General features: G+C 45.6%; 1 protein-coding gene across 1 annotated transcript in view; it reads right to left on the reverse strand.

Annotated features, from left to right (window-relative positions):
- Positions 1-12343, reverse strand: part of nid2a (nidogen 2a (osteonidogen)) — a 41958-nt gene that overhangs the window by 19343 nt on the left and 10272 nt on the right. The window contains exons 3-12 of the mRNA XM_076094606.1: positions 11341-11526; positions 10986-11102; positions 4224-4325; positions 3954-4093; positions 3620-3752; positions 3187-3525; positions 2507-2615; positions 546-585; positions 249-358; positions 4-137 (exon numbers count right to left, since the gene is read on the reverse strand). Of these exons, the coding sequence (XP_075950721.1) occupies positions 4-137; positions 249-358; positions 546-585; positions 2507-2615; positions 3187-3525; positions 3620-3752; positions 3954-4093; positions 4224-4325; positions 10986-11102; positions 11341-11526 (1410 nt within the window). The remainder of the gene's footprint in view (positions 1-3; positions 138-248; positions 359-545; positions 586-2506; positions 2616-3186; positions 3526-3619; positions 3753-3953; positions 4094-4223; positions 4326-10985; positions 11103-11340; positions 11527-12343) is intronic.

The following is a 12343-nucleotide window of genomic DNA, read 5'->3' on the forward strand; positions in this document are numbered from 1 at the left end:
TACCTCGCTGATGGCAGTGTACGCTCTGCCATCGCCCACCACGATGTAGGCGTGAAGATCGATGTTGTTCAGCGCCACTGGAGTCGAACCCACGGTCACTGTTCCGCTCACCTTACCGCTAACTCGCTGTGGAGCACCTGAAGGAGCGACACAGGGGTTACAGCAACAACAACAAAAAACAACTTAAGCATTTGAAGAAAAGATAATGCGATTAATGCATCTCTGTGGGTCAATGGCAGCGCTCTAACCTTCGGGTAGACAGTAGCGTCCATTGCCATAGAAGCCAGGCCGGCAGTGACAGCAGAACCCCGTGGCGTAGTCGGAGCAAAATGCATTCTGGGAGCACTGCTGTTGGAATCTAGAACGACAAGAGAGAGCGAAGAAAAACACGTTTAATGCTGAAAAAAACAAAAAGGATTTCTTTGCCTACATCACCCACAATGCAATCTGACCTCTGTCAGTACAACAACTACTACAAATAGTTAGACACACCAGCAACAACAGGTACAGTATACAGTATATCATGCTCACTTGTCGTCACATACCTGGCGCATGTTTCCTTATTCTCCGTGGTGTACTGAATCACTGAGAGAGAGAGAATAAGTATAAATATGCGTTACATATACAATACTTATATCATTTATATCCCGCAGTCTCCTATCCAAGATCCTAGGGAAAATGGCAACAGGACAAAACAGAGAAAGCTGTACGTGCAGACCACCGGTACTGTTGTTTGCAATGTTCAGAAGAAAGATGTTGGTTAGCTTAGCTGTTCCCAGTATTTACGTCATGCAGACGTGAATGTTTAAATGGAGACGGAACATTTAAGGGTTGTTTCCATATAAGTACAGATGGACAGAACAAATAAAAAGACAGAGGAGGGTATACACACACACACACACACCCACACACACACACACACACACATGTTGAGGCACTACTTGGAGAGAAACCAGCTGTTGCAGTCCTGTCTCCCACACCCACTAATCCACTCACTCACACACACACACACACACACACACACACACACACACACACAACCACACACACACACACACACACACACACAGATTCACTGTTTGCTACATGAACTCCCAAAGGCATCTAAGGCTACATCCACACTATGTTACTATTATGTGCAACACTTCTCTACTACGCCCCACCGTTTTTGTCCCAACCCCTAACATGGACACTTAACAAACTCTGCTGACCGTTTTAGTTTAAAAAACTTTCGGGAGTTACGTTGAGTCTGGACGGCAGAAACGGAGACTTTTGAAAGCGTTGATGCAGACACCCACACTTGCTTCCTGATTGGCTCTCAGCAGTCGCGGCGTGTCCTTTCCCTGATTCGTCCCGCCCCGCACCAGCAAACAGTATTTGTACTTCATACAAGTGTTATACGTGTTACATGCGCTGCTCTAAACACCGAGAGTAATATAGTAAAGTAACTACTACTAAAACGTGAAGGATTTCTAAACCTCTCACTGGATTAAAAACACCAAATGGAACTTGCATAACTCCCAAATCTCTCTCTCTCCTTGTTTATCTCTCCATTTCTCTTTTTGGTAAATGGCTGATGTGGGATCGTTTTTAGCATTCTGTCATCCTACTGGGGCGTCACACACAAACACACAAACAAACGCACATTCAGATGGACACACTATGTCAGGATATTTTCTCAGGAACCGCACACACACACACACACACAGTAGACAAATCACTGTGCTTTTCCACACGTAAACACACATACTGTGGAGGGAAACACACATAGGAATATCGCAATGATGTTTATGCTCTGAGTCTGAGTTTCATGAACATCAAACCCATGACAGCACTGAGAGAATGTAAGTGTGTGTATTTAATTGATTTTGTTTGTTTAAAACAGGATATGAGAACTGTTTTAAATACTTTCTGCACTGTACGTTGGCTCTGGTTTATGCTCTTAGATGCTTGTTTGAGGAAAGGACATGCACTTATTACTTCTGGTGACTAGTTGTTCTCTCGAAAACCGATGTTGAATACACTTATTGTAAGTCGCTTTGGATAAAAGCGTCTGCTAAATGACTGTAATGTCATGTAATGTACTAAATGAAGGCCTTATTCCAAAAATACTCAATCTGTTCACAGATCTTTCTTTGCATTTTCCAAGAAATAAATGTATTTCCTCACTTCAAACTGAGTTAAATGACTTAATAAGATGGGCTTTTCGACCCTTATGTAACCTGGCAAGTTGACTGAGAACACATTCTTGTTTACGGCTAAAAGCCTGTGGTAGTAGTTGCAGGGGAGGGAGCGTTTGACACACACACACACACACACACACACCTACACACACACACCTGGGAGCTGCCCAGCACAACGGCAGTATTGTACTACCAGCTGCTGAGCAGCTCCGCGTGCAGAGGGCAAGGTAATGCTACCCTCCAGTTTCTTAAAGTGGCCGTCCTTTCATAACTTAAGCAGACAACTTCATATATATATTCATATTTATACATTTATCTCCTACCTCCTGTGTCAAAATCAATGTCTTCGTCCACGCTGACCACGTGACCTCCAGGGGAAAGACGTGGTTCATTCCTGTGAGGGGGGTAGACATCCACCACCTCCAGAGGAACCTACAGGGGGAACAGGCTGTGTTTAACTGGAAATATGTTTTTCCTGTTGTCGTACTTTTTAACTCTCTCCAGATGCTACAAACCAGACCGCTATAATCAGCGCATACTGTACATTTTGTGTACAGTATGTAGGGTATAATGATTGCAGTTTTGCCAGCGTGTTGTTGACACCACCGCGCTGTCTCCAAAAGAGCGTTCCCTCGTAAACCACAGAATTTACAAAAAGCGACTACAATTTCAAATTATCATGACAAACCTCTGACAGTACTGACAGCACTGCCAATTTAAATTCCTACGTTTTTTGTTCATACCCGCTTCAATAAGTGATATTTTCTGAGAACTGGAATAGTCTGCCACTCAGCGCTGCTGTCTGCATGAGCAATATCAGGAACTCTCGTCCCATAACACATCATTATGGTCTATCGGCTTTGCATATGTTTGTAGTTTTTGATTTTTTTAAAACTGCATACTAAATGGCAGTAAAAACCACGTCCATCTTAAAATGTTTGCTCGTCGGATTTCTTGCTGAAGATGTTAATTCATTTCATGTGCAAGGACGCTTTAGTGTTACCTGTGGTTGCTGTTCCTGAGTCTGCTGAGCACCTCCCTCTGGAGGATTAGGGGGAGCATACTGCCTCTCTGCTGGCTCGGAGTTGTACCTGGGTTCAGAGGTCAATGGCACATCTTTGCTGCCATACGCCACCTGATGTCCGGAATCCTCCGAAGGGGACGAGGGAGCATCAGGACTTGCTGGTTGAAGGGATTCTGAGTGGTCAGCGCCAGCGGGGGCCGTCTGGAATTCGGGGTCCCCGCCTGTCAGAGGGTAATCGTCTTCTTCCTCCTGGTTATCAGGGTCGAAAGTGTTGTCCGGGTAGTCCTCAAACTCACCATACTCGGCTGTGGTGGTGTCCTAGAAGCAGAAGCCGTGGAGGGGTCAGAGGAGTTTTTCTGCAAACAACTCTTGACAGTAAATAAAATGCATTAAACAGAGAAAGATATATCACCAGGGAGAGGCCATGTCCTCGAGTTGGTGGGGTAACAAGGAGGCCACCAATGGATGCAGGAACAATGTTGTCGAATGAGTAACTGTTCCCAGTGTGGAAAAGCCAAACACCTGGAATTCCTGTGTTACCAACCCTAGAGAGCGAGTGACATGAATTATTTTCAGGTTCAAAGACCACCCTGCACATTACAGGGAATTAGCTCAGAGACGAATGTGAAAAGCTTTTTTTGGTCTAAGTTAGCACGTCTTATCTGGGATAGTGTTGGCTTCTCAACACGTTTGCCAGATGTGGCTTTAAGAAGAGTTGTGACTCAACCTTGAGGTTTTTTACTTACTGGTAGAGGTTTTTAACACTCTGCTCATCGCTGGTAACGCTGTAGTGAGGTCCCTCGGTTCGGGAGAAGATCAGATACGTGATTTCTCCTCTGCTGAAGCCAACTCTAGCAGGGAGCTCTATCTCAACATTATAAGACTCCTAGAAGCAGAAAATTGCATAAACATTAATGCAATGTAACAGTAACATTAATGTCTACAAGTGCTGCAGCGGTAAAATAGCCAAGCTAATCAAGCTGTGACTTAAGGTCTTGTATGTCTAACCAGGTTACCTTAGGGCGTGTCCCAAAGAAGTTAAGGCCACCTTCAGGGTAGAGGAAGAGAACGTATGAATCCGTCTCATCGTAACCAATTACTGCCTGGAACGTATTGACCTAAAGGGAGACAAGAGAGACCATCAGTCTGAACCAGAATAACAACAGGGACAATCACATCTTTCAAAGGACCAGAGTGTAGGATTTAGTAGCATCTAGCGGTGAGGGTGCAGATTGCAACCAAATACCCCTCCAGTCACTCCTCCTGATCCAAGTATGTCCGAGATCTTTGATGGCCTTCAAGTAACACAAGAAATGCGAGAGGCCCTCTCTAAAGCCAGTGTTTAGTTTGTCCGTTCGGGGCAACTGTGGAAACATGGCGGTGCAACACGGTGGACTCTGGAAGAGGACCCTCCAAGTAGGTCTATCTGCGGAAGCATTGTACTACATTGAACCACTATCCTGTAATTGCCACTTGTTGCCATCAGTGGCCGCTGTTACGGTCTTAATTTAATCTCTAATTATTCTGTAACTATCGTAATACGCGGGTTACACCTATAACCCCTGTTCTCCTAGATAAATCTCAGCATTCCATTATTATTTTTTGACCCTGACGGCCAAAAGCAGCTTACTGGTAATCAAGATAGTGTCTAACAATCATGTTGAGCTCCTGCCACTGTCAGAGGGATGAGGTCACCTCCTGCGTGTTCAGAGTCAGCCCGGCCCAACCGCCCTCAAGTCACTCTAACACTCACCGCTCATATTTAAACATCACACCTCTCCTCGGACCTCCTCTCTCCTCCCCTCCCCTCCTCCCCGTGTCTCCTCCTGTTCCTCTGCTGGAATTCTTGTTGAGACTTCTCACCCTTCACACCCCCCCTCCTCTTTTCGACCACCGCCAATTACTGACATACTGAGCATCTGGGTTTCCAAACATCTATTTGGCAAATAATCAGAATCAAATGAATGAATTGAGTAAGTACGAACTGATGAATCAGGGAACAGTGGAGTCGCGCTCTGCCTCCCAAAACCGCAGTTGGAAAAACACAGATTTGTCGAATGAGGGGAAGACTGAGAGTTGTTTCCCTTTGGGACACAATCAGATTATCGGAACGCACACGCACGCACACACACACACACACACACACAGACCAAGACATGTACACACACACACACACACGTTGGTCTCTCAACCCCCAGCCCAGATGTTGATCTCCACAGCTGTCTTCCTGTGTGTCTGGGCATCTTTCGCGATGATGTTACAACATGCAAACCAGACGTCGTTACAATGTGAGGCGTGGGGGTGCACACACACACACACACACACACACACACACACACACACACACACACACACACACACACACACACACACAAACACTCATACACATTTATACAAGCCTTAACGCAAACACAGATGTCCCACCACCTATATTCCTCCCATGTGAACGTATGTGTGTGTTCCTAATTGTTTACATCAACATCTTTAAACTATCTTGTTGTTTGTGGGCGGGGAGGACTTTGTAGCCTCCGGGCTCTTTGTAATTACTGAGGAAGGGGTCTTTCTTTTTTTCTTTGGGAGGAGAAGAGGCTGGAGCTACAAGAGGGGATCTGCTTCTTCTTTGTCCTTAATATCCCTTCTAAAATGTCTGTATTTTTCTCTCCTGTTGTCCCTCCTTTTTCCTGGGAGGAGGAGGAGGCGAGGGGTGAGGGATGAAAGGATGCAGGGGGGGTTTGGCATAGATGGGAGAGGGGCCATATGAGGAGACAGAAATTAAGATGTGTTTCCATCCAAATAGTTCTGAAAAGTTGAGTCTTCATTTGACCTTGTCCACACATAACATGGAAAGTCCCTTTGGTGTTTTTAGTGGCTATATATCTACGCTATCTCAACAATAAGTAAATAAATTGTCATGAATTTCGTTTTTTCAGACATTCATGGTCCCCAGAGGATGGACCCTGCTGCCTTTGGTAATCCCCTTTTTCCTATCTAGCATACAGAGACATGAGAGTGGTATCAATGCTCTCATCTAACTCTTGGCAGAGGAACAAAATGAGCACATTTCCCCCCCAAGACTCCAGACTATTCCTTTAATTTGCGCTGCGCTCTCCGTCCCTCCTCTATCTGTGTGGTCATTCGCTGCGTCGGAGTCTGTCTCTGTGTTGTACCGTCGTGCTTTACAGACTCACAGCTGGAAGACAACAAATAGCAGCCAGCACACATCAAAGACCTCCAGACAGCGCGTAGCTCAGGATGCATCCCCCCCCCCCCCCACATCTAACCTACAGGCATTTTGTTACACCTTTTTTAAAAGACTGTCCTCACACTCCTAACATTGACCACAAACATGTTAATTGTCTCCAGGACGCGGCAAATGTTTGTCGGAGTCGTCCTTGAAGGTTTAGGTGGTAACATCATCAGTGTGGCTCTGGAAATACCCAACAGCTTAACCGCATGTACAGGGAGTCCATTTAGATAGTTGAGGAGCAACTTACCACACTTCATACGTTCACATTCCAAGGTTTCAAAGTCAATTTTCACATTTTCATTTCAGCGTGGCATCGATCTTCTCATCTACTGAGCCTAAAAATGCATAGTATTCCTTTAAAGTAGGCCTCATGTTGTTTGCGGGTTTCGAATTAATGGTAGCTTTTGCGATCGCCCGACACTTTGGCGTAGATTTACAAACTCTAAGGTCAACATTTCATATTTTAGCAAACTAAACAAAGTTCAGACTTTTGCAGAAAAGCGGGCGAACCTCTTAAGTTGACGTTCAGTCTAGTCTCACCATGTTTTACCTTCGTTTGGTCGTGTTCAGTATTTGTGTATTCGGCGGTCTGGTTTACTTTAAGTAGTTTAGTCTACTCTGCTTTCCTAAAGATAGTTTAATTGACTCGCCTGTGTTTCGAATAAGTGACTCATCCCTCTGTGACAAATGTTCTGAATCATATTATAATTATCTGGAGTTGGGTCCCACTTTGTTGAGGCTGGATGAACGTACTACACTTGTTTGTTGGTTGCAGCGCAGCTGCAAACCGGCAGAAAGAGAGAGAGAGAGAGAGAGAGAGAGAGAGAGAGAGAGAGAGAGAGAAAGCAGCTGCAGGCCAGTTGCCAGCCTCACCGGAGTGCTACAAGCGGAACTGCCTACAGCGTGGGAACTGGCACACACACACACACACACACACACACACACAGCCCAGGCCCACGGCCAGGAACAGTCCGGTCAGTATTTCACCGTTGTCATATGAAAATCCCCGCCCCAACCTTTTAGGTGGCTTTCCTGTTATAACTTCAGCCGCGCCTCAAAAGGATTCCCTGCTCTGAATTAAGCTTGAGGAAATCGAACAACGTCTTGGCATACGGAAGCTTTTCAAAAAGCCTTTTTCATCAACTCAAGAACACATGGTGGGTTAAAACCATCGCTGCTTTTCTTAGATCCTGAAAGGAACATGAACATGTACGTCCTCCCCGCAACTACAAACCAGAGCGCTGCGACTGTGCTAGTAATTATTCTCAGGACTGTGTCCAAGTTAAACTCGTGTACGCTGAGTCACTTCAGTATTTTATTATGGAGGAGCTGCACAGCTAGAAGGGGATATGAACCCCTTTCTTTCGACTACAGAGAGGTTCAGTGCTCACTCATAAACAGAGTAATATATTATGAAAGCTGAATTTCAAGGGATGCGCCCTGTGTCACTGCATGGGGTCCCCAAGAAACAACAAATAGCACTAATAGAAACAATGGTTCCTATTGTGCTACAGAAAGGAAGAAAGACAAAGAGAAGAGGAGAGGAGAGGAAATAAAATAAAAGGCGAGGGCCGAACCCAACAGAGGAGTCCATTTATTCAGCCTCATCTGAGCCTCACACAGCCGACATGTAACATGCCGTTCAGCACTTTCCCTTTTTTTTTTTTTGCACATATGTCTTTTGAAGAGAACTCGAGAGGAAATCAGGAAAAAAAATGGTCTGCTGTGGTCAAATGTTAAAATCACATTCCATTTGAAAGTGCTGCTCATATACAAGAACGCTCTCAGGAAGGGAACTTCCTGTAAAGCGGGCCTTTTTCCCTTCAAACGTCATTAAGGCACGCGCACATTATTCAAGTCAAGATTTAGAGATTGATATGAGAAGATGGGTGTTATGTATTTTCTAATTGAGTAACTTACTCGCTGTATCATATTTTAACAACACTCAGAGTCTAAGGACGAGCTAACTGCTAAAGTCACGTCAACATGCTAACACGTTCAAATTGATATTGACTTTGATGTTTAGCAGGTATAATTCTTATCAGGTTCACCGTACTAGTTTAGTTTAGTGTAGCTGATGGAAATGTTAGTCGTTTTCCAGGTATTTGGTCAAAAACCAAAGTATTAGTTTTAGTATTAGCAGACAAATCAGTGTTCGTATCAACCATAGTAATACAGCGTGAGTAGAATGGACGTTCCCATTCAAAGCGTTGTAGCATTATGGTCAGAGCGGCGGCCATTTTTATATGTACTTTTGCCATTGCGACTGTTGCAGCGAGCTAACTTCTGTATAAACTAAACCGACTGACGGCAAATCGCGGACAATGGCTTTAGCAAGCTAGCTGGCTAATGACCGGCTAACTAGCGGACAACTGGCTAGTTAGCTAGCTTGCTACTTCCACCGTGCTTTAATGCCACATCGCGTACAGAAAATGAGCCCAACAGGAGTGAACACATTTGAGAAGGGCTTGAACGTTAATTAATGGATGTTCATATGTATGTAAAAGTTCCTTCAGCTTCAACTGATGAAGAGGAACATGCAGCGCTCTGCCGCTACGCCGTTGATCTCTGCCGCTTAGAATTATAAGACAAACTGTGTCACGGCGTCCACCAGCATGACAGGTGTCCCCGCGTGAAGACGGATTGGCAATGTGCCGCTCAAAGTAAAGCCTTGTCGACGCTTCTTAAAACATCAACACACGGAAGGCCAGATTCTCCGTGTAAATGGCTCCGGTCATTAGCAAATTGGGCGACATGGTAGCGCACACAACAGAGTGTGTGTTGTTGGTTTCGTGAGAAGCAATTACTTTCCAATTATGATAATAACCTCTTTAAGACTCATTTCATAGAAAACACAACCCCACTTCTTAGGGATGTGAACTCTCCTCTATTTTTCCTGTTTTTTCCTTCCATCGCTGCTCCTCTCGTCTCCCTTTCCGACCCCCAAACACCACGAGGCCTGCCCCCTCCCCCACCCGGTCACCCCCTAATACACACCTCAGGTTAATCAGTTCGCACACACATACCACTCTACCCCCCCCCCAACGCACCCCGCCCGGCACCTCTGGCTAATCAGTTCAAAGGAAGATGCTATCTTGACCCACTGAAGCAAATCCCAGCCCAGACTTTTCCGATCCGACAAGCCACACAGACCCTTTAAACAACACGGACCCTTTCTTGGCACCCTCAAGAGGTGGACACCAGCCTCTAATCAGCATTTGGTCAACACTGCATGGAGACTTAAGTCCAAAGTTTGAGGTTTAAAGAAGCAATCGCTCATTCGTCCATTTGGCAGCGCTGCCATCAAAATGAGCCCCTAGGTATTGAGACGTGTCGTCAGAGGCTTAATGCTGCCTCTCCCCGATGGACTATTTGAATGTTTCGCTTTTGATCAATCAGGAGGAAAGAAGGAGGAGGCATTAAAAGAAACCAGACCGCGACAGTCAAGAGAAAGAACAAACATATGAGAGGGAGGGAGAGACACACAGAGATCACCCGGGGTTTTTTGTCCTTAAATCTACAACTCCCTCCATCCCTCCCTCCCACATGCTACACACCAGGAACAACAAAGCACTGTTTGTTTGATCGATAAGTTCAGCCGGCCTGGCTTTACTTGGAGTCCGTCCCAAATACAAACTCAAACAAAGCCTTTAGTTCTCCTCTAGGTGACACTTTCTTTTAAGAAGGTGCACAATTCCTGAGGACAGTTTCTAGAAATGTAGTATTAATCATAAAGACAACAGAGAAAGTGTTTGATTGGACATTTTAGGCTCAGTTTATTCGTTGAGTGCTACTCAGGTCTTCTACTTCTTTGGAGGGAGCTTTCCTAACCCTGATGACATCACTATGACGTCATCAGGGTTAGCTAAGCTTGGCCTTGGACTGTATTTGGTCTGCATTATAAGTGCAAAGCTGGAGAGATGTGTGCATTTCGGCGGTAAGGAGGGTCTAATGCAAGACGCTTTTTAATTGCATTATGGGAAATGTAGGATCCAGTGTTTTTGAAGCTTGTCTCCTGCTTTAACTTTAATCTTTCTATTGTGAAACACCCAACTTTATGGAAGTGCCTGAAGTGACCCCTTTTAATTATTTGATGAATGACCTAAAGCACAGTATCTCTGTGTATCTTTAATGTTGAACCAAGTTTTAAACTGGTAACTGGCTGACAAACAGGGAGGGAAGTAAAGTCCAACGGAGCATGAGAGCACTAATGGTGGAGGCGTGTTCATGTCTACCTGTGTGAGAGGGGATAACGAGTAGGGAGAGGAGGAGGGGGGCACTTTGATGACCCTTAAAGATGACCTCTGACCCCTTGAAAAGGTTAAGAGGCAGATTAGGAGGGGAAGAGGATTTACAAATAGAGCCCAGCCCCACCCCGGGCTGATTGCAAGGGATGCGCATCCTCCAGGAATTTGGGATTGTGTCTCTCGCGTCACGAGATCCAAAACATACCGAGAGGATGATAAATCATCGTGCAAACGAGACAGCGAGGCCTCCAGCTAGCGCTCTCAGTCCCCTCCACCCGTCTTACCTTGTTCGAAGGTCCGGCGGTTCGAGTCTGCTCCTCATATGCCGCGACGTTCTCCCACGTTGCGACCACGACGTGCGTGGGCGTGAATTTTGCATCCGGGAACCCTCGGTGTACTTCCTGGGTGAGCAGATGGATGAATGAATGAATGATGAGGGGGGGAAGAAGGAGAAAGTAAAGGAAAGATGGAGTGTACAATGGATTGAACTAATGGATGAAGAACTGGAAAAAGGAAGATTCCAGATCTGTAGTTAAGCACAGTGCAACACGTATTCATCAAGCTTTTTCTTCCTCATTTCAACACAACAAAAGTCTGTCGATTAACATTCCCTTCACTTGTTTCAGTGGATCCACATACCCGGGACACTCGGTTGAGAACGCTGGGCGTCTCCGTCACCCGGTAGTAGATCTGTCCTCGCCCTCCGCTGGTGTCGATGTCGGCCAGAAACGGAGCCACCACGGGGAAATCTGTGGGGAAGCCGTCGTCGACGTACTGCTTTTCCATCGGCAGGTCCTGGGCTGAGATGATGCCGTTAGTGGCCACCTGGAGGCAGAGAGAGAGAGAGAGAGAGAGAGAGAGAGAGAGAGAGAGAGAGAGAGGCGCTGTTTAATGAGGGCTACTGATGATGCTCCTGCAGACCGCTTGGGACCCCAAAACCCTAAAGTTCCTCTCAATAATTGCTGCAGCACCATCATGAACCCACGGAACTGTCTAATGAGCCCGTATCCCCTCATAAACCACGGGGACCTCCGTGGGCACTGCCGGAGCCCCCTGATGGACCCCAGGAACCACATAATGAACCCCCTAGATCCCCCTCATAAACCGCTGGAACCTCCTCAAGGACCTCTGGGCCTGATGATGTGTGCCGTGCAAAGCAACACTGCGGTTTATGTCTTTTTTTTGAGGATATCTAATCAGTCCTGGAGTGGAGCCAAGTACATTTTCTGTATTCATTTTGAGGTGCTTGTACTTTATTTGCGTATTGCCATATTTATTGCCATATACTGCTGTGTAGCTTAAAACCGGTCTCTCCCAAACACTGGGTCGGGACCCCTCAGGTGGGTCGTGGGACATGTTCTTTTGGGTCGCACAGATGAATTTGCAGAACTTCTTCCAATTAATCTTTTATTTAACGTTTATATCTGCAGTTCGCTTTTGAGCCATACGAGGGAGCCTGAATGTTCGCATCGTTCTGATAGTCGTAGCCTAACATTGAATGTTAATATGAAAAACGAGCGTACATTCTGATGAGAGGAAAGGAAAAGCCTGTTAAAATGACATCATCATGTTTTAAGTTGATTATATTTTAGTACTTTGAGTCTGCAAAGTAACTAGTAACTGACTACATCTCTCTCTGGGA

The sequence above is a fragment of the Anarhichas minor genome, unplaced genomic scaffold (genome assembly GCF_050575085.1).
Source record: "Anarhichas minor isolate MPS153535 unplaced genomic scaffold, ASM5057508v1 ptg000018l, whole genome shotgun sequence".
NCBI classification, from domain to species: Eukaryota; Metazoa; Chordata; class Actinopteri; order Perciformes; family Anarhichadidae; genus Anarhichas; species Anarhichas minor.